Source organism: Eutrigla gurnardus, assembly GCF_963514095.1.
Source record: "Eutrigla gurnardus genome assembly, chromosome: 7".
NCBI lineage: Eukaryota > Metazoa > Chordata > Actinopteri > Perciformes > Triglidae > Eutrigla > Eutrigla gurnardus.
This window is the reverse complement of record NC_139921.1, coordinates 5,836,426-5,863,919: the sequence shown is the minus strand read 5'-3', so window position 1 is coordinate 5,863,919 and position 27,494 is coordinate 5,836,426. Positions and strand designations below refer to the sequence as shown.

General features: G+C 43.0%; 2 protein-coding genes across 2 annotated transcripts in view; both read right to left on the bottom strand.

The window, feature by feature from the left end:
- LOC311015917 (uncharacterized protein) overlaps positions 1-27,494 on the bottom strand; it is a 546,979-nt gene that overhangs the window by 246,873 nt on the left and 272,612 nt on the right. Inside the window, exons 11-16 of the mRNA XM_084013359.1 lie at positions 10,500-10,616; positions 10,149-10,265; positions 6,582-6,648; positions 6,206-6,425; positions 3,698-5,498; positions 604-777 (exon numbers count right to left, since the gene is read on the bottom strand). Coding sequence (XP_083869485.1) covers positions 604-777; positions 3,698-5,498; positions 6,206-6,425; positions 6,582-6,648; positions 10,149-10,265; positions 10,500-10,616 — 2,496 coding nt within the window. The remainder of the gene's footprint in view (positions 1-603; positions 778-3,697; positions 5,499-6,205; positions 6,426-6,581; positions 6,649-10,148; positions 10,266-10,499; positions 10,617-27,494) is intronic.
- The window catches only part of LOC311015825 (uncharacterized protein), a gene marked incomplete at its 5' end in the record, with an annotated part of 41,753 nt that continues 31,082 nt past the window's right edge, over positions 16,824-27,494 (bottom strand). Inside the window, 2 exons of the mRNA XM_084013267.1 lie at positions 16,824-18,018; positions 22,339-22,512. Of these exons, the coding sequence (XP_083869393.1) occupies positions 17,892-18,018; positions 22,339-22,512 (301 nt within the window). The 3' untranslated portion in view covers positions 16,824-17,891. The remainder of the gene's footprint in view (positions 18,019-22,338; positions 22,513-27,494) is intronic.

The window sequence follows — 27,494 nt, the reverse complement described above, 5'->3', positions numbered from 1 at the left end:
AGCTGTTTTTATGTTTGTTTTGTTGATGTTGTCTAAATGTGGATGTACTGTGCTGCTTTCTTGGCCAAGACCCCCTTGCAAAAGAGATTCTGAATCTCAATGGGATTATTCCTGGTTAAATAAAGGTTAAATAAAATAAAAAAAAAAAAAATTTAGTTTGTTTTTGGGTGAAGTGGTTATTAATTTATTTTGGCTCAAACCTATTAGTTTATATAATTAATTTACACATCCTTCTGTGGGACTGGAGACCCCATCTGCTGCAGTCAGGAGTTGGGACTGCTTTTACCCGGTATTTTACCCTTGTTTAGAGACTTGGACTTTTACTGAAGTTTTACTTGTGTTTTAAATTAATTATTTTAATGCCACAGGTTGTGACATTTTTTTAACAGTGTAAATTTGAATTGCTGATATTATAAGAACTTCACATTGTGTGACACTTACACGGGGAGAACATGCAAACTCCACATAGAAGGAACCCAAACCTGCTGTGAGGCGACAGTGCTACCCACTACACCACCATGCAGCCCTAACTGAATATTTGGTGCATGTAAACACATCATTGAAAGCTTCATAGGTAAACTTCTCAAAGTCGTTGAATCTGACCTGAGAGTTTCCAGTCGACAGTGTGGACTCTCCAGGCCAGCAGACAGCAGCTTCACTCCTGAATCCTGCAGGTCGTTGGTACTCAGGTCCAGGTCTCTTAGACTGGAGGACTGGGAGCTGAGAACTGAGGACAGACCTTCACAGCTTCTCTCTGAGAGGTTACAGCCACTGAGTCTGAAGAGGAATCAGAAATTAGTGGTCAGTCATCACCTCAGGTTCTAACTGACATTTTTGTCATAATCAAATTTATTCACATATTCTTATTCTATGACAACTTAGTAACATTATGTGAGGTGTTTTATTTAGGAAACAAAAAGGTTCTATTTCCAAAGTCAAACCACCTTGGTTCTCTAAGGTTCTACTTGTGAGCCAATCAGCAGGTCAAATGCACACAGGAAGACCAATCGTGTTCTGCTTCTTTGTCATGTTGCTGTGGTTGCTCAGTGGCAGCAGCAACAAGGAGCAGAGGAAATGTCACGCCAACGCAACGCTTAGAAGAAACCTCAAGATCAAGCCTTGTGAAAGACAGCAGGACAAACACCAGACTAGTTCAGTCTTGCTAATACGTTTATTTTCATTGTTAGCTACCATGCTAGCCAGCTAACACTGGCTTTCTATGATTAGTACGGCAACATTAGGAATATATAGGAAGCTAGCATTAGCATATGAAGCTAGGGTATGGCAGCTATAATTATCTAATAGGCTAATATTAGAAAGCTTGCATTATCTGGGTAGAATGATCATATGAAGCTGGCAAGCATTAACTTATTGGGTAATATAAGGAAACTAGCACATGGTGGCTAGGGTTAGCTGCCAGACTAACATGAGGAAGCTAGCATAAGCTGGCTAGCATTAGCTGGCAGTCTACCCACCAGAATAACATGAGGAAGCTAGCATAAGCTGGCTAGCATTAGCTGGCAGTCTACCTGCCAGAATAACATGAGGAAACTTGTGTTGGCTTGACTGTGTGGAAGCTAACAATGAAAACCCCTCATCAAGATCCAAAACAGGTTTTAAAAAGACTGAACGTTTTCATTAATTGACCTTTAAACTTAAAGGCGCCATATGTAAGAATGTGGCCAAAAACGGTACGACACTCAAATTCAAAACACTGCGGCGAGTCGTATCCGCCTCCCCCTCCACCCCCTCCCCTCCAGACTCGAGGTTGCCAGAGCTGTTGGCGTATCCTCCGTCAGCAAGCTGGACGGCGGTCGGGGTAGAGACGCACACAATGATTAAGTGGATAAACGGTCCGTGAACGTTGCAGCCACCAGACTTTCGTTTTGAAGTCAACAATCGAAAAACGATTAACGAGTCGTTTCCCGTTTTTCGTTTCAAAATAAAAGAACGAAAAACGGAAAAATGACTCGTTAACTGATATTAGATATTGTGTTTATGAATGGGATTCGGGGATGATATAACAGTGCCATTTTTCATTCCAGATTTTGCCGTAGGCTACGTCTTTTTTTACCCGGAAGGCGCTGTTATGCCGCGAAATTACCTGAAAGCCTACTTTGAGACATTTAGGGGAAGCTCTGAAACACTGTTCATTAACGCTCTGACAGCGTCTGACGCTCGCGTTTTGAAGTTAACCCACTGTTTTAAACTCGCACCAAAGCGTTATGACGCGGACATAAAAGCGGAGCCTCCGCCTCTTCGCCGTCGCCACTCAGCTGTTGATCCTCGGTTAATGCCGGGGTCTGCGCTCTGAGCCGCTCCGTGAGTCGGTGTCCAGCTCACAACAGCTAACAACAGCGATTAATTAACATAGTGTACGCAGCCCCCGCGCACCCCTAGTTCCGACGTCTATGCTTCTAACGTTTGTTTCTATGATCGAAATGAATAACGTTGTTACTCGACAGTTCAAAGTATTTGAAATGTCCATCCCTGTCAAGCTGTGATGCTAACTTAGTTAGCAAAGCTCAACTTACCCGTCCAGGAGAAGAGTAGCCAATCCTGCATCCGATTTCAAATTCCTCTCAGCTTTCTACTGTCTCCACCGTTCAAATGGACCCCCTATATAGACCCTCGCTTTGCCTCGGTTTTTATCTTGGCGTTTTTGTGAATCATAACAAGCTCTTTTGGGTTTCGTTGCCTCCGCCATTGTAGCTCAGTCGAAACTGGCAACCCCTGGTTGCCCGGCAGCTGAGACTCTACTGACTGCAATGATTTGTAGACGCCAGTGGGTGGCGCCACGTGCCAAAACACGTTTTCAAAACATAAACATGATTTGCGGTCCGCAAAAGATTTTTTGAAATGCGAATATTTTGGCTGTTGTGTTGTTATTGGTGAGTTCAGTATGTTATATGATCATTATTCCTGAGTCTCTATGACATATTAGGATGATTTTACGGCCAGTTGCTTTAGATTTCTTACATATTGTACCTTTAACCAGCAATGATTTTTTGAATAAGAAAAAATGGTGATTCATCCTAAAATATAAATGTAAAATGAAGTAGAAAACATTACACATACATACAACATTACACAACACATACATCAGTGAAACCCTGATTCTATCAGATGGTGTCTAATCATGTGGTTGATGAATCAAAGACATTTACTGAAGAAACATTCTAGTAGTTCTAATTCTAAATCCTTGTCATTCAGAGACAAATGTGCATAAATATACAAGTGTATGTGCAATAATTTATGGAGGAGTCACAATATACCGCCCACTTTTTGAAATCCCCCCGACTTTTACCGTCTAAAGTCAGTGAATCTGTCGATCCTATTAAAGTTTCACGTTCAGTTGTGAATCAGTTCATTTCTGAATGTTTCTGATGTGAGATTCTGTTTGTAGCTGCTCATCACGCGGATTCTTGTGGGTCGAGCCATTCTTATGTTGACAAAACTCACTTCCAACGTCTATGCGGGGCCACAATAATCAGAATTTACTCAGTAAAGTTACTCAGTACTCGAGTAGTTTTTTCACTAAATACTTTCTTACCTTTACTCTTCAGTAACTATTTGGAAGTACTTTTACTTCTTTACCTTTTGCAGTTGGGAAAACCAATCAAATGGTTCAGAATGCAGATAGAACCTTGTAATTCCAAGATGGTTTGTTGTTTTCTGAATGAAAAACTATATTTACAGAGCTTTGCTGGAGGCTTGGACCACCGGCAGCAGCCTCAGAAGAGCCTGCTCTGAAGCAGAGTATTCCTTCAGGTCAAACACGTCCAGATGTTTATCTGATGACAGTAAGATGAAGGCCAGAGCTGACCACTGACCAGGAGACAGTTTATTGGAAGAGAGACGTCCTGAAGTCAGATACTGTTGGATCTCCTCCACCAGAGAACGATCATTCAGTTCATTCAGACAGTGGAACAGATTGATGCTTCTCTCTGGAGACAGATCCTCACCAACCTTCTCCTTGATGTACTGGACTGTTTCCTGATTGGTCTGTGAGCTACTTCCTGTCTCTGTCAGCAGACCTCGTAGGTGTTTCTGATTGGTCTCTAGTGACAGACCCAGAAGGAAACGGAGGAACAGGTCCAGGTGTCCGTTTGGACTCTGTAAGGCCTTGTCCACAGCTCTCTGGTGCAGATGTGTTACTTTAGGTTTGTGTCTGGAGACTTTCAACAACGAGGAGGTTGTTAGTTTTTCTGCCATCAGATTGACACCAGAGTTGATGAAGGTCAGATGGACATGAAGAGCAGCCAGAAACTCCTGAACACTCAGATGGACGAAGCAGAACACCTGGTCCTGGTACAGTCCTCTCTCCTCTCTGAAGACCTGTGTGAACACTCCTGAGTACACTGAGGCTGCTTTGATATCGATGCCACACTCTGTCAGGTCTGATTCATAGAAGATCAGGTTTCCTTTCTGCAGCTGCTCAAAAGCCAGTTTTCCTAGAGACTTAATCATCTCTCTGCTCTGTGGACTCCAGTGTGGATCCGTCTCAGCTCCTCCATCATACTTGACGTTCTTCAGTTTGGACTGAACCACCAGGAAGTGGATGTACATCTCGGTCAGGGTCTTGGGCAGCTCCCCTCCCTCCCTGGTCTTCAACACGTCCTCCAGAACTGTAGCAGTGATCCAGCAGAAGACCGGGATGTGGCACATGATGTGGAGGCTTCGTGAGGTCTGGATGTGGGCGATGATCCTGTTAGCCTGCTCCTCTCTGAACCTCTTCCTGAAGTAGTCCTCCTTCTGTGGGTCAGTGAACCCTCTGACCTCTGTCACCATGTCAACACACCCAGGAGGGATCTGATTGGCTGCTGCAGGTCTTGTGGTGATCCAGAGGCGAGCAGAGGGAAGCAGTTTCCCCCTGATGAGGTTTGTCAGCAGCACATCCACCGAGGTGGACTCTGTAACATCAGTCAGGATCTCGTTGTTGTGGAAGTCCAGAGGAAGTCGACACTCGTCCAGACCGTCAAAGATGAACGCAACCTGGAACCCTTCAAACCTGCAGATTCCTGCTTCTTTGGTTCCAGGGAAGAAGTGATGAACGAGTTCCACCAAGCTGAACTTCTTCTCTTTCAGCAGGTTCAGCTCTCTGAAAGTGAATGGAAACGTGAACTGTATGTCCTGGTTGGCTTTGTCTTCAGCCCAGTCCAGAGTGAACTTCTGTGTTAACACTGTTTTCCCGATGCCAGCCACTCCCTTTGTCATCACTGTTCTGATTGGTTCATCCCTTCCAGGTGAGCCTTTAAAGATGTCTTCTTGTCTGATGGTTGTTTCTGGTCTGTCTGGTTTCCTGGATGCCGTTTCAATCTGTCTGACCTCATGTTGGTCATTGACCTCTGCAGTCCCTCCCTCTGTGACGTGGAGCTCCGTGTAGACCTGATTCAGGAGGGTTGGGTTTCCTGCTTTATTGATGCCCTCAAACAAACACTGGAACTTCTTCTTGAGGTAAGACTTGAGTTTATGTTGGTTCACTGCACCAGCGGTTCCTGGATAAACAACAAAGGAACCCAGTTAGCGGATCCTACAGACCCTTTTACAGTCTATGAACAAGCCATGTGTTAGAGACATGTATTCCTATAGTCCTCAGTAGTAGTGACTTCATGAGCTTCTTTCATGATTAAAACAGAACTATTGGACACAAAATCAATCAGGTTCAGCTGATGAAGTGAAAATATAATATATAATCCTCCACCCTGAGACGCCACCATTGAAAACACCAACAGAACATGGAGGTGTCCTCGTAGAAGCCCATTTTAAATACACCTTTGTTTTTCATCTACCAACAATTTAGTTATATGAGCTGAAAGTCACCAGTTAACACGGTCACTGGATGAAGTGAAACACCTGTTCCTCTGAAACGGTCGTGATCCCGTCTGAACTCTGTAGAACTTGAGTCTGTTGGAATATCGATTCTGACAACCAAACACGTAACAAGCAGACATTAAGATGCTGCTAACAGTTTAAATTCACTGTTTAAAGCTTCTAACTCGTCTGGATGGTTGAAGCAAAACAACATAAACGTTGACATCATGCGTACGCATATTTATGATGACATCGGCTGTAATCGGGTCTGTAGACAACCAGAGAACCTAAACATTGAAGTTGTGTGCAGCCTATTAGGAGAAATATGAAGTTCTTCATGTTGAATCCTTCTCTTCTTTCCACCATGTTAAATCTGTTAAAATCCTCTTACTGATCTGCAGACAGTCAGCCAGCTCCTCCTGCTTCATTCTCCTCAGGAAGTGCACTGTGATCTTCTGAAACGCCTCTCTGCTCCTCCTCTGCTCTTCATTCTCACCGTCCAACAACTCCTCGTCCTCACTCTCCAAGCATTCTGGGTAATCTGGACTCAGGACCTTCTGGATCTTCTTCAGCTCGTTCTTCACAAACGTGCTGATGTTCTCCTCCAGCAGCTGGAACAGAAGGATAAACTGAATATGAACTCTAAAGAACCCAACATGGGATTCATGTGTGGGCCTGAGCAGCATGGAGACCACTAGAACCTGTTCAGCATTGAGTCTGTAGTTGATGTGGTTAATAGTGAAAGGTGAGCTTGTACATGTACTCACCATAAATATGTAGTCCAGGTGTGTTTGATGCTGCTGGGTCAACGGAACCTCTGAGATCTGCTGAACTCTGTGGAGAAAACCAAGTTTAAAGAGTCACTAAACCACAGACTGGAGATCAGAAGTGGACGTCGTCATGGTGACGTCACCCATTGTGTTTGGATCTGGATCCATCTGGATTCTGGTGTGAAGCTTCATAATTCAAGGTGAACTTTACAGCTTAGTGTTAAAGTCATCTTAGTAGATAACTGCATTGGTAGTGTGGTAGAGACCTGTCAATCAGCAGGTAAGCCCCGCCCCCTAAAGCCTCCCCTGCTTTCTGGTCTGGTGGACTCTAAATGGACCATAATGTACTAAATGAACATCATGCTGGATTGAAGAAGACTTGAAACTAGAGATTGAGACCATAAACTCATGTTTACAATGTTTACTGAGATAATACATCAAGAGAGAAGTAGGACCATGTTCTCATAGACTTCCATGCAATCAGACAGTGTTGGGAGTAACGCGTTACAACTTTTGTAAACTTTTGCAAAAAGTAATGCATTACTGTAATGCATTACTTTTTGCTTTAACGCGGTAATGTAAGGCATTACAAAAAACAATTGGTAATATTTTACTCAGTATAAATCTCAGTAACACGTGTTACAATGCATTTTAAACCCGAAATCGATTGGTGTGTTGTTTTTATACAAATTCATCATCACTGCGAGATCCGCAGAGGAGAAAAAAATCTGCGCAAATGTTTACTTCCTCTTACTGCTAGCGATTGAGGAAAAGATGACGGCAGCAGCAGAGTCGGACTGTACATACGCTCATTATTTTCAATACATCAGAGACAAGGATACGAAGAACATTATACATTGCGTTCACATGGGCGAGCTTTATACGATCTTAAACCCATCAAAACCGTATCAAATTCATGTGTACAGGATAAGAAACGTGTAGGGATAGGATTTCTGAAGCCGATTGCAACCCCTGGCTTGAGTCGTTGTTTATCTGACGTGTTTGTGCCCTGTGTATGCGCGAGAATTTTCGCCGGGGATTTCACCCGGAAGTGGAAGGAAGCGCCGACACCGTCATAAATGGCTGCGTTTCGGATCGCATAAATTTGCGCCGATGCATGCACGAGACTTGAGAGGATCCGCCGGAACTCGTCATAAACACGCCAAGTTCCCACCACGTCAAGTCGGACACAGGTGCACTTCACTGATTTAAAAAAATATATATATATTTAAACTTTATTAATAATTATATATATAACAAAAACTGTCGTGCCAGGGGAAACTTCACGGACTTTGCACAAAGAATATGGTCTACCCAGTGGCGCTGGCTTTCTTCGTCGCTGACGAATTTGAGCCGAGGCATTTGAACTCCCCTTGTTGACGGAGGCTGAGGAATTTTCTCACGTGGGAAATACCACGTGATAATTCTAACCAACTAGGGCAACGTTGAGGGGAGTGTCTTATGTTCACACTTATTTCAGACCATCTGCACAGAAAAGCATGCGGAGGGAGGTACCCTGGAGATCCCGCAAGTTTTTTAAGTCATGTGACATGTCGCAAAGGGAAGTTATCGCCAGCATTTGTGACGTTTTTTTCCCAGAATGCCTGGTTTTGCGAGGCAAATGCATGCGCATGCATGATTGGAAACGCGCCTATTAGTAATGTTGTTGCCGGAACAGTCAAACGATACCATGGCTTCGAAGAAATCAACAACTCATTTTCCTTGAACGGCATCTTTGTCTGTATGCCGCCAGATAGTTTGTTATTGTTTTTAAGTAGCCGTGTACCGGAAGCAGTTCTAACACCGTCTTGTAGAAAGCGCTACAGCGCCACCTAGCGAAGCGGAGTCAGCCAGGTCACTGACCATTGTTGGAATTATTCAACTGATTGTTAAGTAAATAAAGGGATAGAAATGTAAAAAGGGTTGTGTATCTTGTTATGACTTTTTTTTACAATCTACAGTAGTAGGCTCTAGCTCTATTGATTTCAATATGAATACCTAAAGTTACAGTATTTCTATTATAAAATGTATTGCACCATGAGCCATAACTGCGACATTATATTGTACTTGTGTTAGCCTTAAGCCTAGCTCAGTCATTGTGCCATACCACATCACCTCCTGCTGTGTAATGAGCTGCATTGAACACAAGAAGATCTACTGAGAACACCAAATCCATATTTTCTTTTATTTTGGCAAAAATTAATGCTCTGGTTCATGGGGGAGTTGCCTTAGCGGAAGCAGCCATCAGCCATTAAAATCGCTTATTCAGGCTACTTCTGTCTTCTTTATTATTATAGTGCAAAATAGATGCTGTTATAGCTAGAAGAGGGCTGCTACGTGTTTCAGTAATTCAGTCCCTGTATATTTACACAGGGACTGGTCATAAAGAATCGGTCTGTTCCCAAACGCAATTATTTACCATTCCTCCATGTTTTGTTTTCATCGGCATGTGCTTTCCCCGATCATACCAAAACGGCAATTTTATTTAAGAATTTGTCTATTGATGGCAGATGAGATGATTTTAATCCAGGTTACAAAGCTCTGTCAAAGCAACCTAATGGATGCTTCATTTATTACCTTATCACTGGCTTAGTGCAATGTATCAGGTCAATGCCAGAGCCAGAAATAGCAGGATATATGATAGTTCACTGTATAAATCCCCCTTTTCCCTCATCTAAGTAAGCCCGATAGGTGTTGCCACTGGGAAATACTATATAAAAAATGAATAAATAAATAATTAAACAAATAAATAAACACAAAATTATCGATTTTAGCATCTCTCGATTCTCTATCCCAAGTGTAAACAGTTCAATTCCTCTAGAGCCATTTCTATTGTTGTTGCAAATTATCATGGCTAAGAACAATACTGCTTTCTGTTCCTTTTCTTCCATGACCAAATTCCTGAATCATCGGTCCTCAATCCATCGGTTGACTCCCCTCTTCATCACAGATGACTGTAAACCCAACGAAGAGATCCTGGTGTCCTCCAAGCTTGGAGATCTCTGTTTGAGCTGCAGCCTTCCACCCGTACACTATTCCCCTCACTGCGTAAGAACCGGTGGAGCCACAACAGCAGCCCTCCACATGCCAACCTAATCTTAAATCCCTGGGCTGCCGATCATCATCTGCTTTCTATTGCTATGTCAAACTCCATAAGAAAGAAATATTAGCCGCTCAAAAGGTTTTCTCCTCACAGGTGTATGTGAGGTTAATATTTAATCCGAATGTCTTTTTATTTGACTTATCATCAAACTTTACTACTTCTTCTTCTCAGACAACTAAAAGTACAGCGGTCAATTAAAGCTTCTGGTCTCAGTGATTGTTCACCAAAGTGAAAACAAATGGATTCAACAGGAGAGTCGACATAGATTCAGATCATCCCCTACATGGACTACGCAGGTCTGGACCAAGACCTGAAAACGACACTGTCTCTCTCTCATATCATCGTGGCTCAGAAGACCTAACAGGTTGCAGGATTCAGGGCTGGTGGACTTGGAGTTATTGTTTAAGGGGCTAGTCTAGACCTGGTTCATCCTGTAAGGAGAGTTCAGTTTCATTTCTTACCTTCCATCAGCAGCTTGTTCAGCTTTAAAAAAAATAGGGAGACCCATAGAGCGGTCACTCTTCATGGACACACAGCTGGGTCCAGGTCCAAGTGAGTCTGGTCTCTGCTGCTGCATCCTGATACAATAAATACAATTTAAGGAAATACTTTTCAGATTCAGATCATTCCCTACATGGACTACAAAGGTCTGGACCAAGACCTGAAAACGACACTGTCTCTCTCTCATATCATCGTGGCTCAGAAGACCTAACAGGTTGCAGGATTCAGGGCTGGTGGACTTGGAGTTATTGTTTAAGGGGCTAGTCTAGACCTGGTTCATCCTGTAAGGAGAGTTCAGTTTCATTTCTTACCTTCCATCAGCAGCTTGTTCAGCTTTAAAAAAAATAGGGAGACCCATAGAGCGGTCACTCTTTATAGACACACAGCTGGGTCCAGGTCCAAGTGAGTCTGGTCTCTGCTGCTGCATCCTGATACAATAAATACAATTTAAGGAAATACTTTTCAGATTCAGATCATTCCCTACATGGACTACAAAGGTCTGGACCAAGACCTGATTCTTCACCTCAGGACAGTCAGATAATAAAAAGGTTTAATTTTAAACTCAATAAAGCGATCTAGTTAATATTATGTATATGTATGTTGTTGAGTGAGAATCATGATGGTGGAGTGATCTGAGTCCTGGACACTTCGAGATCCTCGTCTCACCTCTGAGCTTTGGTCTGGCTGTCATGTCCCCCATCCTGAGTGGTTTTAGAGGGAAGGACTCCGTCCTCTCGGTCCTCACACTGATTCATAGCAGAGTCTCCACCTGCTGGCAGAGATGCACACTGTCACTACGGCAACACTGACAACAGAGAGGCAAATTCCCGCCCCTTCCTGTGTCTCCAAGGGGACCTCATTTCTTGAAACGGCAAGACCAATAATGTTTTAGTCCCGTTTGAGTTGTACAGCGTCCAGACGACAGGAGCAGAATCTCAAAGGCTTTCAGGACACAGGACGACATTACTCTGGAAAACTAACATTAGCTTTAGACAACAAAACCAACGTTAGTTTTAGACAACAATATCAACGTTAGCTTTATACAACAAAACCAACGTTAGCTTTAGACAACAAAACCAACGTTAGCTTTATACAACAAAACCAACGTTAGCTTTAGACAACAAAACCAACGTTAGCTTTATACAACAAAACCAACGTTAGCTTTAGACAACAAAACCAACGTTAGCTTTAGACAACAAAACCCACGATAGGTTTAGACAACAAAACCCACAATAGGTTTAGACAACAAAACCAACGTTAGGTTTAGACAACAAAACCAACATTAAAACTGCAAGCAGTGATGTGACGGGTCCTCACTCATATGCGGTCGTGGAGTGCCTGCGGTCACATGGCAGTGTCGCAGCCGCCTACCTGTGCTGCGGCCGCCTCCTCGTGGCGCAAGTTTAGACACAAGTGATTGACATTCAAAGCCATCTATCTCCCTGACTGCTGTCTGAGGTGTATGCGAAGTGTGAAGCAGATGAGACAATGAATAAAGTCATTAGCAGGTGTGGAAAGTTTCACGACTGTTTATCTGGTGTGATCCAAAGTCCCTCCGTTTCGTCTTCGTTTTCGTGTAGACGGCAAAAACGCATATGATGATGTCATCGCCCACATATTGTGCTCGTCTGTACAATGGCGTATTAGGGGCCACTGTATGAAAAAAACGGAGCCGAGAGAGGGGGGCAATATTCCGGGGGAAAAAGTCGCAGATTTGCTACAATTTTACGTTGCTAACAAACTACCGACATTTCTGTTAGCTAGGGCTGCAACAACGAATCGATAAAAATCGATTACTAAAAGCGGTGGCAACGGATTTAGTCATCGAGAGAGAGAGATAAATGGATAAATAAAAGAAGTGTATGTGGTGTGTGTTATTCCAGTTATCCATCCATCCATTGTCTACCGCTTATCCTGTATTCAGGGTCGCGGGGGGGCTGGAGCCGATCCCAGCTGTCATTGGGCGAAGGCAGGGTACACCCTGGACAGGTAACCAGTCCATCGCAGGGCCAACATGTAGAGACAAACAACCATTCATGCTCACATTCACACCTACGGGCAATTTAGAGTCACCAATGAACCTATCCCCATCCTGCATGTCTTTGGACTGTGGGAGGAAGCCGGAGAACCCGGAGAGAACCCACGCTTACACGGGGAGAACATGCAAACTCCACACAGAAGGAGTGGAGTTGTGAGGCGACAGTGCTACCAACTACCACCGTGCAGCCCTTATTCCAGTTATGTTTTATGAGGATGTATGTCATTGTTAGCCTCTCCTTAAAAAACTCACCCTAGATGCTACTGACATCCAAAGCTACAGACCTGTATCACCGGTGTGGATCATCAGCTGTCAATCATCAGCAGCATTATAATGACGTAGCTTATCAATTGTCGTGTTGTTTCACTAAACACTTTGAAATAAAGCAATAAACAGAGGAGTAGTCTCAACCATCTTTACTGAGCATGCACGTCTTTTCTCTTCCCTCCTTCTCTTACATATACACAGCACAGCATTTCCTCAGTCAGGTAATCACAACAACATAGCGTCGCCACCTACTGGCCTGGTGTAGCATTAACATTTAGATCTGAACACAACATTTCCCCCTTTCTCAAAATGTTACCTCTTTACTAACCAAATGGGGATTATTTTAAAGGATTTTCAAATACAAGTATTGACCTTAATGGAAACCTTAACGTCACTTCAACTGCAGTATAACCATTAACAGAACAGTTTTGACTTCTGGTTGAACAGAGAGTTTAATTCTCATCTTTCGTCCATACATGAGCTGGAAGGGTGATACACCTGTAGTTGCATGTGGTGTAGCTCTATAGATTTGGAGAAACTCATATGAGCTTTATCGTGGTATATCGTGGTTCTGATGTGTCGTATATCTCGTTCTTTCAGGAAAAAGGACAGTTCTGAGGAGGTAAACTGAGGGCCATTATCTGTTACCACAGTTACGGGGTTTCCCTTTTGGCTAAACACATGAAACGAATAACTGTAGCCGTAGTGCACTGTGGAGCAAAACACACCTCTGGCCACTTTGAATAATAGTCTACCATGGTAATAGCAAACTTACAGTCAGCAGGACCAGTCTCAAATGGACCAACAATGTCAAGTGCCAGCTTTTGCCAGGGTCCATCTGGCAGGGGGACTGGTGCCATCGGTGCAGGTGCAGTCCTTGTGGTTTTGTCATTCAGCTGACAGGGCATACATGTGGCAATGATAGACTGTAACTGAACATCCATCTTGGGCCACCAATACAAGTCTCTGAGTCTTTGCCCGGTACGGACTATGCCCTGGTGGCTCTCATGCGCCAGGTGCACCATGTGTGAACGCAGCTGTACAGGCACCACTAACCGGTAGCTCCCTCTTAAGATAAGTGACTCATGCATGGACAGTTCATTCCTAACCTGGTAGTAAGGCATCATGTCTGCTGGCAGGCCTTTAGAAGTGGCAGGCCACCCATTTGTCATGTTCTACGTAGTCACACAATATTAAACAAGTTATAGGAAGTTATGTAATCACACAATATTAAAACAAGTTATAGGAAGTTACGTAATCACACAATATTAAAACAAGTTATAAGAAGTAACGTAATCACACAATATTAAACAAGTTATAGGAAGTTACATAATCACACAATATTAAACAAGTTATAGGAAGTAACGTAATCACACAATATTAAAACAAGTTATAGGAAGTAACGTAATCACACAATATTAAACAAGTTATAGGAAGTAACGTAATCACACAATATTAAACAAGTTATAGGAAGTAACGTAATCACACAATATTAAAACAAGTTATAGGAAGTAACGTAATCACACAATATTAAACAACTTACCGGTTTGAAGGACGGACGTAGAAACGGTAACTGTTGAGGACAGGATCAGATGTCTCCCTGTGTTTTACCTGTGACACTAATCTCTCCGTTTCTGCTGCACTAGTGAATTGTTTCACTTTCAGTCTTCAGCCCCTCCCTTCCTGCTCTCTGTGTCTGCGCGTGCCTGTGCGGGGTGTGCGCGCCTGCAAACCTCTTGCGCGGACTTTCTCGGACGCCGTTGATAGATAGACGTGTTATTTACTCATGTATTTATGTTAATGCTCTGACCTCCTGTTTGCTCCATGATAGAGCTTGTAGTCAGTGGCGGCGCCAGGGGGGAGCTGTGGTGCTGTAGCTCCCCCTATAATAGCCATAGCACCCGCCCAGCACCCCCAAGAAATGTCTGTTTATATTTATATTTTAATGTCATGCATGGACGTAATTTAGGGGGGGAGGACACAGGGGACATGTCCCCTGCACTTTTTCAAAAGGCCGTTTTTGTCCCCTGCACATTTTACCGTCGAAAAACAATGTTACGCTATAGTAAACAGAGACGGGTCAAGCACTAGGACCAAGCGGAAAACGTCCCCTCAAGCTGAAGCCTGATTTCCTTAGTTTAGACCGCCCACAAGCTCCTCGATTGGCTCTGCCGTTTCTTGTGTGATTGGCCGTCCCCGCTGTCACTCCATCTTGCACACCGCGGTCTGCTAGTCTGCGGTCAGGAGTCCTACAGGAGTCCGCTACTGGAAGTTAGTTCACGTCCGCTAGAAGGATGTTAATATCAGAGGTTTCATTTACATTTACGTTTGAATCGGTGTCCCTGTGCGTATGTGCGCGCGCGTGTGTGTGCGCGTGCGTGTGTGTTTGGTAATTAGACGCAGCCAGGATGTCTAAAAAAAGAAAAGTGGACATAAGAGACTTCTTTAGAAGTCAAAGTGTAAGTTACTCAAAGAAAGGCGTTACACCCATCCTGCAACACCTTCACTGGCTCCCAATAAAGCAGCATATCCACTTCAAGATCCTCCTCATCATTTACAAAGCTCTCAATAATCTGATCAATAACATGTATTATTATTATTGTTATTATTATTACTATTGGATTAGAATTGGGTGATAATGTTTTGCTACATGATTTACAACCAGTTAAACCAAAGAAGGGAACAGTAAACTTAAAATTAGCAATAGAAAACTAGAAGAACTAGTAGAAAACACAGTGAACTGAAAGAGTTAGAGTTTTATTAAAAATACTTGTGTCCCCCCCACCTCTGAAATCAGAATTGTGTCCTTGATGTCATGTATGTTGTATCTATAGCCCTTGTGTTGAATACTTTTACATATATTGCTCATAGTCGTGGAACCGATGCCACCGCCATAATGAAATGCCCCGAAATTCAAAGCACCTTCTCTTAAGTGTTGAGCATCCCCATAGCACCTGCAACAGAAAATCTCTGGAGCCGCCACTGCTTGTAGTTGTGATATTCCCCATGATTAGTATTTCACATTTCTGTGTACAAGTTATGGTTTATTATTGTGTTCATAAAACAATGAGAACGTGTTCATTTATCTGCATTATAGAGTAGTTAATTTTAGAGTAAACAACAATGTTTTCGATATGCATTGCCCCAAACCCATCGGTGGTCCTGAATTTCAGCCGTCTAAAAGTTGCTCAAATGAGCTCTGCTGAGAACAGGCTGTTTCTGTGTCTGCACCTTTAAATCCTAATGAGCTCCTTCTGTCATCGCCTACTTAGAGAGAGACGGAGACGATGCTGCTTACGCTAGCGGTAGCATGCGCCAATGTTTGCAAGTTGCTGGGTCCCGTATGGTTGGGACAGATCCTTTTACGAGGGTCAGTGTTGAGGCAAAGCCAGCTTTACTGACCCTCGTTACTGAAGCAGTCCGATGTGAAGTGGTTAGCACACACATACAAGCTAACACGGACCGTAGCCGGCACATTGTCATTACAAATGAAACAAGAGACCAGACCCGGACCGTCGTGCACGGTGCTCTGTCGGACACGCCCCTGGGCAGGGGCGGTCTCTCATATGGGCAGCATGAGTGCCCGCACAAAAAAAAAAAAAAAGGTGCATCTGTTGCTGCTGAGAGAGACTGGTTCACACGTGCGGAAACGGAGCAGAGCCCGCTTCCTTTCGGCGCCCTTGTTAAGTGATAGTGTAGTTCAGACGCGAAGCGCTGCGAATAGGCGCGGCCGTCCCGCACCGTGAAGCGATCGTTTCGGCATCTGCTCTATTTTTTGCGCATGCCGCGAGCGATCGCGTCAATTCTGGCAGGAAATCACACAAAGAAACACGAGACAATCTGGTCAATTTTCAAAATAAAATCAATTTTCAAAATAAAATACCGCGATTGACAAATGCGATATTTGTGTATCTAAACTCGCACTGGGAAACAGGAAGAGAAAATACATTTAATACATGTGAAGAGATAAACAAATATGTGTATTTCAACTGTATATCTACACTACTACTGTCTACTATCATACACACTCTCTGTCTGTGTGTCTCTCACTCTCTCTCTCTCTTTATTCAGGGAGCACCAGCCAGATCACCCAGCGCCATGACCAGCATCATCAGAGGAGTTCGGCCTATCAGGACACGTTGAACTTCACCTCTGTGATGAACGCTCCCTCTTGGATATCTCCTGTCAAAGCGTTGATGAATGGAAAATCACAGCTGCAGCATCATCATAGTTTATAATTCCTTAGTGAATTTAGCAGGAGCATTTTCTCCAACAATGAAGAAACAGTTTAATATGTGTTTTTATTTGTAATATGTTAAATACATTATGTTTTCTATTCTAATCTGTGTGTGCTCTGTGTTTCATGTTGATGGTTTTCACTGGACAGCAACTATTTGCTCCAGTCACTAATGCATGTTCCTCAACACGACAAGGTTCAGTCTAAAGACAAAGCCATCCCGATATACTCCATTCATTTAAGTACATTTACACAAGCATTAATACATTTACAACAAGTACAAGGAGGAATGAACCTGACTGATTACAAACTGCTATGTTTTCATTCACATCTTTGCATTGACTCTGAATGTAATCACACCGCTTTGTGTTTGTTGTGAACAGTTTCAGAGACGCAGAGACACTGATGATCCATCCCAGACTCCAAACCCAGGATAAAGAGGTTCAGTGAATGTGGTGTTGAAGGTGTGGAGGTGGATCAGTTTGTTAGAGGAGACTCTGTAGAAGGTCAAAGTGCCAGCAGGACAGTCCAAGTACACTGCTACCACACCAGAGGAGGAGGAGGAGGAGGTGGAGGAGGAGGAGGAGGAGATGAGTGTTCGCTTGTTTTTGTGACAGACAGAGTAACCACCATTATAACAACTCAGACTCCAGGACTGATCATTCCATCCAAACCCAGAGTCGTCTCCTCTCCTCTTGATTCCTCTGTAACTCACTGATATATCAACCACTCCTCTCCACTCGACCTCCCAGTAACAGCGACCAGTCAGACCGTCTCTACACAGCAGCTGAGGATATGAGTCAAATCTGTGTGGATGATCTGGATATGACTGGTCGTCTAACACACGTGTCACCTTCCTGTTGGTGTCGTCCAGTTTGAGTTTTCTGCTGACTGTGTTTGTGTCCAGTTCCAGTTCACAGACATCTGATGGAGAGAACAAACACAATGCAGCTAAAGGTTATTGTTGGAGACAATTGGTTTTTTTTTGGTTTGTGTTTTAAAAAGCTTAATAAATATACTTTGGGTATTAGTATATGACATCACAAGGGGGCGGTAACTTGATGGTGATTGGTCACGTCATACATTTCATTGATAAATAGACACCGGTGTGTAGTGGTGTGTGTTTTGGTGGATCGCAGAGAAAAACACAGTGTTGGGGAACTAGCAGGTATGGAAGTCTCCTGGATGATTGTAGCTCAGGTCCAGCTGTCTCAGATAGGAGGGGTTGGAGTCCAGAGCTGAGGCCAGAGAAGAACAGCCGTCCTCTGTGATCAGACAACCTGACAGACTGAAGACACACACTACTGTCACTTCTGGGGACTTTACATAGACGTATGTCCATTTGTCCACTTTTTAAAATGAGAAAAAGTGATATTTGTCTTTTGCTGTGTTGATGTTGTACTGGGTGGGATAAGCGTGGCTGAGTGATGGACAGAGATGGACAGAGGAGGACATTAAAAGAAAGAAAATAGATGAGCTGAAATGATTGAGAGAGAAATTGAAGCGTTAGAAAAGAGAAGAAACAACAGTTGAAACAGTCTATGTGGTCTGTCTTCAGACCTGGTGTGCCAACAAAGATCTGGTATTGATTTTAAACCATCGAGCAAAGAAAAAAGGCTGTAATTCAATAACATTTCAACAATGTTTATAGTTTTCAAATTGAACTGGAGGAATTATGAATAACAAGTACTCTGATAATAACAGTAAAATACAAAACACAGCTTTGAAAATGTGCTTCTTAAGAGTCTCAGAACATATGAGGCATTCAGGTGTTCAACTGCCAGTTGGAAGAAAAGAGTCTGTCTTGATTCAAAGCTCTGTTCTCACTGTCAGCATTCCTCTTTGAGAGCAGCCGTGTGAACTTATCTATCGGCTCTAGATTTCACCGACCTGACTGACGTTTATCACCTCCACTCTCTGATCCATCTGTCAGCTGTCAGTGAGTCTCGTCAGTTGTCACCATAGAAACGTCACTCACAGAAACTCCAGTTTGCACAGATTTGATTAAGTTCGGAGTTAACGTTTCACCCCGTTGCATTACTGGGTAATTTAGTGTTTGTGAGTAGCAACCAGTGAGATGATTTAGCCTCCAACCATCTGAACCAGTGTAGTGATGCTAACGCTGCAGCAGTAAAATGGAAACGCTCCGTCATCATTTAATAATTCTCAATGATCTATCAGTTATGGGTCTGGGTCCAGATAGGACGGGGTCTGGGTCTGGATCTGGGCCAAGCTCCACCTCTTAGTGACCCTTGCTATAGAGCCTTTGACAGTCATTGTCATCATAAATGTGTGTGCACATGTTGGTGTTAAAATGGTGTTTTGTCTCCGCCGTGCAGACGACTTAGAAGCTTTAAACTTTGAATTAAAACTGTCAGCAGCATCAAAATGTCTGCTTGGTTCATGTTCAGTTGTCAGAGTTGATATTCCAATCAGGCATCAACCTCTGGTTCAGAAAAGTGAAGTCAAGCCTGAAGGTCCTTAAAGGGATAGTTCAGAATTTTGGATAGGGATGCACGATATTGATTTTTTGAAGCCGATACCGATATCGATAACTTTCTGCTCCTCGGGACCGATACCGATACCGATAACCGATAATATTGTTATTCGTTTTTGAATGTATATTCAGATCAAATTCAGGTCAAAAACACTAATGACTAAGCTTAGGTAGATTTAGCATAGCTTTGCCTTTTACCAAACACCTAACCAGATGTATCACAGTGACATGATAATTATTACTATGAACAAAAGAAAGCCAAGAACAGTTTTGACTCTTCAATAAAATGACAATATTTATTTTTTTCAAATAAATATGTAAGTGAGTCAGTCAGTCAATGACAACTTTCCCTGAGCAGCATGGGATATGCACACACAAGTGCTGCTACATTAAACTGTTGGTCCTGATCCACACAGAAATGTAAACTACGGTAATAGGCAGAAATATCAGCAAAGCAACAGCCACTACTGCGGATGTGATCCCCTCCATTCAAGCGCTGACGCGACTGCTAAAACAAACGTTACCAACAGACCACGGAGTGAAAACATCAAAGGAAACCCCGTTAAAAGCAGTGGAAACGCGTTTTGGTGACATCGAGGAAAAGCCACTGTATTATCTCTCAACTATATTGGACCCGAGGTACAAGGACCGCTACTTCACCCGTGCATCAAAACGCTAAGCTACGGGCTCGCTGCTTCTTTAGCGGCGCCGGCGTCTTCATACGCTTTTAACACACCGTCGTAGCGATGGTGATGTGCGAGGTGACTTTTAAGGTTGGATGTATTAAAGCTCGATGCCTTTTTCCCTCCTCTTGGAACTTCTGCATTGCATTTGTTACAAATGGCAAGCGATTCAGTTTCCTCAGAAACTTTGAAGTAGTCCCACATTACAGACGCCATGCGTGTTTGTTTACTAGTCTTCCTCCTCCACTCGCTCGCAGCCTCTACGTCACAGCCAGGCATGAGAAGGGAGCGCTCGATTTGTGGATTAACTCCCTCCTCCGAAACCTGTGATACCACAGTAACCACATCACATGCTAAACGGGAGGCGCCTAGAAAAAAACTAACGTCCCTCATCCCAATCCACCCGTATGACTGTTTTAACACAAACATCCTATCGTCGGATTATCGGAGGTATTAATAATTGTATCGGATTTATCGGGTTGACGTCATAATTCCTATTATCGGGCCGATAATTATCGGTCCGATAATTATCGTGCATCCCTAATTTTGGATATAAGACCTATTTTCCAAGTGCGCTGGTGTGTTCGAGACGTAAGGAGACGTTTTCAAGACATTTCATTCAGTTCTTCTAGTTGCCGAGTTGCCGCTTATAAGTTACCGGTTCTATAATAGTTTGTTTACCTGCTGTCATTGCTACAGACGCAGAGTAGCCTGCAGTGCTAGTTTCTTCAATCTCACAGAAATGGACACTTTTGGAGAACGAGCGTCTGTGGAGACCGAGATAGCTGGAGATGAGAACCGGGACCGAACGAACGGAGACTGGTGGTGCCAGGAGGGAATCCCCCGCAACGCGTCCGAGGGTTTACGGGTCTACGGACGGAGCAGAGGTCCGGGTTCGCGATGCGTAATTGTGGCTTTGCGTGGCCGTGGGCTGCCCGGTGTTTGAGTGAGCTCCGAGGGCTTTTCAGACAGCCTTGGGGGTATAAGTGCCGACAGTTTGGCCCGGTTCGATTGCCTATTTACGGGCAGTATTTTGGGCGGCGCGTCTTAAGGGGCGTTCACACCGAACGCGATAGACGCGAATTGAGCGGCGACTCTACATTGAAAACCAATGTAAATGGCGCGATGACACGCGATTCAGGCGGAGGCGGCGCGAATGGAGCGTCTGGCGCGATGAGACGCGGCGCGAATGGCGCGAATGGCGCGTCTGACGCGAATGAAGCGAATGGCGCGGATGCCGCCTGAAAAGTTCGATATTTTCAACTTTATTCGAATAAAGTTGAAAATATCGAACTTTTCAGGCGGCATCGCGCCGCGACATCCAATCAGCGACGAGTTCAAGCCGACAGACAGATGAGCTGAGATGGACGGGCTGCATTACCAAACCCGACTCGGGAAGACCGGACCCCGGCGCGACGACGCGAATGGCGCGAATGACGCTAAAAAAGTCAAAAATGATCAAGCGGCGCGATACACGCGTCTAACGCGATTGTATTCGCGTCTATCGCGTTCGGTGTGAACGCCGCATTAGAGTTTTGAGTCCGACGGAGCAAAGTAAAGTTCCGCTGCTGCTGAGAAACTAGTTCCTCAAAAAATGGATGATTCATGCGATGCGAGGTTAGTTTTATTTCAAATATTATTCTATCAACACAGATATGTACATCGACAGTCTAGTGTTTTAATTGATTTGCCTCGGGTGCACTGTGGAGTGGGCAAGACTGTTTTTAATGCCTGTCTAGCTAAGAACCGTTGACTTGCGTTAGCCATAGCATAAGCGAACTCGGCAACTACAAGAACTGAATGAAATTTCTTGAAAACGTCTCCAGACGTCTCAAACCGGCTCACTTGGAAAATAGGTCTTATGTCCAAAATTCCGAACTATCACTTTAAAGCTGCATTCTCTCTGCTGGCCACTAGGGGGTGTTTTCATGAATAATATGTCTTCATTGCATCTGCATAGCTTTGAGTCTGCATGTGGGTCCTCCCTGCTGCTTCAGCCACCGTGACAAGAATATTAGTTCATTTCATATAAAACTCAATAAACTCAACTGTATAGAAAGTGGTTCAAACTGGCTCCACCTTGACAGCAGAGACAGTCTGGTGTTGTAGTTCAGGGTCACATGTTCATGGAGTGACGTTCACAAACGTAGACTGACGTTTGCAACAGCATTTATAAACACCAGGTGGATTTATAAAACTATTAAAACATCGAACGGCAGGGAAAAGATAAACAAGAGGTTTGGTTTGTTTTGTTCTTTTGCTGGCAAGTCGTTAGCAGCAGAAACAGTATTTCATCAGCCATGTTAACAGATTAGTAGCAAACGTGTCTTTTTAGGAATACGTGAATATAAATAACTGAATATTTGGTGCATGTAAACACATCATTGAAAGCTTCATAGGTAAACTTCTCAAAGTAGTTGAATCTGACCTGAGAGTTTCCAGTCGACAGTGTGGACTCTCCAGGCCAGCAGACAGCAGCTTCACTCCTGAATCCTGCAGGTCGTTGTTACTCAGGTCCAGGTCTCTTAGACTGGAGGACTGGGAGCTGAGAACTGAGGACAGACCTTCACAGCTTCTCACTGAGAGGTTACAGCCACTGAGTCTGAAGAGGAATCAGAAATTAGTGATGAAACAATTACAAACAACTGTTCATCACCTCAGGCTCTAACTGACATTTTTGTCATAATTAACTTATTCACATATTCTTATTCTGTGACAACTTAGTAACATTATGTGAGGTGTTTTATTTAGGAAACAAAAAGGTTCTATTTCCAAAGTCAAACCACCTTGGTTCTCTAAGGTTCTACTTGTGAGCCAATCAGCAGGTCAAATGCACACAGGAAGACCAATGGGGTTCTGCTTCTTTGTCATGTTGCTATGGTTACTCAGTGGCAGCTAGGGCTGCACGATATATCGTTTGAGCATCGTCATCGTAATGTACGTGTGAGCGATAGTCACATGGCAGCAGAGCCTGCGATGTCGGAGGCGAATGAACTCATCTAATTTCAACGGTCGCTGACTGACATACACTCAAGGATGACATTCTGATTTCAGAGGTGGGGGGGACACAAGTATTTTTAATAAAACTCTAACTCTTTCAGTTCACTGTGTTTTCTACTAGTTCTTCTAGTTTTCTATTGCTACTTTTAAGTCTACTGTTCCCTTCTTTGGTTTGACTGGTTGTAAATCATGTAGCAAAACATTATCACCCAATTCTAATCCAATAGTAATAATAATAATAATAATAATACATGTTATTGATCAGATTATTGAGAGCTTTGTAGATGATGAGGAGGATCTTGAAGTGGATATGCTGCTTTATTGGGAGCCAGTGAAGGTGTTGCAGGATGGGTGTAACGCCTTTCTTTGAGTAACTTACACTTTGACTTCTAAAGAAGTCTCTTATGTCCACTTTTCTTTTTTTAGACATCCTGGCTGCGTCTAATTACCAAACACACACACGGACACCGATTCAAACGTTAACGTAAATGAAACCTCTGATATTACAATCCTTCTAGCTGACGTGAACTAACTTCTAGTAACGGACTTTATATAGTTTTGTTGAAATCGTGTTTACTTCTTTTCTACTAGATTCTGCTCTTATTTATTTATTTTTTTATCATTTTTGATAAATAAAGAAAGATGTTTAGTTTTACTGTAAAATATTTCAATAATTCAGTTGTTGAATAAAAGGTTGAAACATGTTTATCACTCATTGTTAGTTTCTTAATGTAATTATGAAGCTGGAATGTTCCATTTTAATATAATATAATAATAAATGATAGAACAAAACATGTCCTCAAGTCCCGGCACAATAAAAGCAAGCAAAGCATATCTCTAAAACAGACAGAAGCCATTCTACTAACATTCACAAAAAGAGGGAAAATCAGTGCAGGTTAATTGTCCACAAGATTTCAGCAGTGCAGCATATAATATAGTGGTATTCAGGTCATCTGGTGAAAATTCCTGTATTTTTTAATATCGCAATATATATCGCAGGGTTGGAAAAAATTGCAATGTTAGTTTTTTACAATATGGTGCAGCCCTACAAAGTATCCCACAATTCATCTTGAAAAGTACCGTTCAACCGGTGGTCAATAACCCAGCATTATATATAAACATATATTATAGAATCTCAACACTGATGGTCACAAAGTACTTTTATTTATTCATTTGGCAGAATCTGGTTATTACCTCCACACTGACAGGGCAACATAGACCGCTCCTTTTTGTTCTTACCTTTCACAATAAAAGCCCTAGACATAAACACAGAATCGCTGTTGATCCGACACGTTTTAATCATGTGACGTAATTAACGGTCCCAAAGTGTTTTTTTATTAGAGATGATGATCACCATACGGACCTCTCTGGACAGTGAGAAAGGAGGAGTGAATGAGTGACTCAAGTCTTTACTAGCTAAAGACATTTCTGGAGATTTATTGGTGCAACTCTTTTTAGTAAATCACTTCTTCCACACCAGCTAATAGATTCTACAAACATGCAGATTAAAGAACAGCTGGTGCAACCAAACTCAGATGATGTAGTAGAGGGTGACGACCTTCACCGAGGAGAGAATCCCTCATTAAATGTACGTTAATCTCATGACTGATAAAAGCTTTACATATCAACCCCACTAATGTCACGGACGCATCACTGAAGACCATCCCTTAAACACATTAAATACATCTCTACTCTTCATTTTGAACACTTTTGTCAGTAAACAAAAGCAACAAACAGCAGATCAAAAGTCTGGTTGATGCAAATCATTCACTCCAGTAGACTCCAGTCAACAGGGTCATGTGAGGTCACAGCCTTTTCACATGACACACAAATAACTGCTGCTCTTTCTGGGAGCCTGTGATCCTCTTTCTACAAGGACATTACCCATCAGTCACACCACATTGCTTTGTTCATCCATGTCATGGATCAATGTTGCTCGCACTCACACGATCGGCTGACACGGTTAATCTACAGTTCAGGCTGTAAAATTGTGTCATTACACTAAGCACGTTGCAGCGGTGGAACTAATCATTTTCCTTTCCAGAAATATGTCTTAACCTTAAAGCATGCATGGTGAATCTCTTCACACTGCACAACTTCAGCCCTCAGCAACTGTTTTTGGATCTCCACACAAAAGCATCGGCTCAGAGGCAAATCAGTGCATCACAATGGGGAGGTATGAACTGTTTAAAGACAGCATGGAGCATGCTAAATACCAGGAACGTTACTGTGCATGTGACACCTGAATACACATTACATAACACAGTGACTGATCCACGTCGGGAAATAGTGGAGACGCATGGAAACGGGCTGTTATGTGAGTGAAGAAATCAACAAGCGTGACTCCGCCTGCATCACTACTTATGTATGTAAGTCTTATGTATGTCATTTGTCACTACGAGAGGAGGAACGCTCCCACAATTCACAGTTTTTGGTGCAACAGGGGAAAACTAAAATATTAGCTCATTGGCCATAATTCTAACTTTAACAAGATGCTCAAAAACTGGCATGTTGTCAAAGAAATAATAGAAATGTCTTTAATGTAAATGTTACCGTCATCATTAGACTCTGATTAAGACCTGCTGATTCTGAACTGGGCTGTAACTTATAAAATACACATGTGAAGGCTCATTGCAGCGACCTATGATCCAACTCTGTGTTCTCTACTGTGCCGTCGGTTTAACAGTGTCTGCACATCGTGGTCCATTGAGCTGATTTAACCAACTAAACCAACGAGCATGCTACCACTAACAACAGCTGGTGCACTGCCAGAACTCTCTGGGTAAATCTCACAGGGCAGAACATTCCCATACCAAACCCAACAACCTGTACCAAAAATATCCAGTACTGCCAGTACTGCCTGCCAGAATACCGCCAAAGACACGCACCTTAACACACTAAGTAAGCTGAAACAATGGCTCACGAGTTGCTTACCGATGATATCCAGCACATCGGGTCTGATGAGGGGCTCTCCTCCAGTGAGGCGGATCTTCTCCACCCCCTCACGGACAAAGAGGCGAGCCAGGGTCAGCACCTCGGAGGAGGACAGCAGCTGGCCCCGCGGGGTGAGTTTCACCCCCTCCTCCGGCATGCAGTACTGACCTGAAAACACCCAGACACCAAAGATGTTTCTATCCTACATCATCACAAGTTCACGGATTGCCCAATAATTGGGGCTCTGGTGGGAAATGAAACCTACAGACGTGGATCTACTTATATTATAAGCATATAACAATATAAAATGAAACTACAGATGTTAAATTAAATGGTAGTATCCTTTTGTCTTCCTGTCATTTACCTGAATATTATAAAGCATTAGTACAAAGAAATAAATAGATTGTATGAAAATGATTATGCTGCTGTTCCAGATGTTTGCATCTTATTGAGTTATTCAACCTTTCATAGGTTTTAGAAAAAAATGAGCCCTGCTTTTCTTTTCATTGACATGTTCTCAGGTGTCATCATCATACTCCAGATTATACAGCAACTATTGATGAACACAACATGCCGGAAACCTGCTCACTGATCCATAATGGTTGCCAACTGAATTCTAATGGGCGGGTTGTCATTAAATACAAGCTGGACCTGTATAACAGATGTTTTCTTCTGCTTTATTTTCAGCACTCAATATTCACTCTAGAGACAAGAACTAATGTTGGATAGACTGAACTTTTGTCTGTTGCTATACAGGATTTGATTCAATTTAAATACGTACACATTATTCTAAACAGGTGATGATGATGTTTGCAGTTATTCTTTAAATGATAAATCTCCTGCAGTCTTGTCTACAACATCTCCGACCTGAGTTGTAGCTCGTCGTAGCTTTTATTACTGAATGTGGTTTCTTCAGTTAGCTGGATAAGAGCTTCTACTCACAGCGCAGGTTGCATTTCTCAGTCAGGGAGATGCGCAGGTAGCTGTGCCTCCGGCCGAAGCTGTCAGTCAAGAACGCCGAGAAGGGAAGTACGCTCTCATCTCTCAGCCTCTCCTGGGGATAAAGAACAGTTATTATTATTTATTAGATCCGTATTCATGTCTCATTCATGTTAGTGCATTTATAGGAAGATAGGAAACACTAATTGGGAGGGGAAAGGCAGATATGTGAAATAATCCTGAATAAACAAATAAATCAACACACTGAAAAGTCACACAGGGAGTTTGCACGTGGCTTTGTGGATGGCTTTGACCTTTGACCTGTTGTAGAAGAAAATGTGTTACCTCACAGTTTTATTTTCATCTCATCCTAATATTCCTTTCTCTTGTACTTGTACTTCAAATGTCCTGCTGCTCCTATCTGACTGTGGTTAACTTTTGTTATCCTGATATCCTCCTTATCTCACATTGATTGATCACGGCCCGATGAATGGCCCGTTGTGACGTTGTGTAGAGAAACCAGGCTGCCTGGAGAGCAGCTCTCTTCCTCTTGGAAGCAGACATTTATTGAGTCAATGCAGATCCACTCATCACACCTTCCTCCATGTTGTCTGTAAACGGTATAAAACTCTGACTAGCCCCACACTCGTCAGAAAGGATTTCATGGAAACGCTGTCAGTGATTAAACCTCCACCAGCCACAGAACTGGAC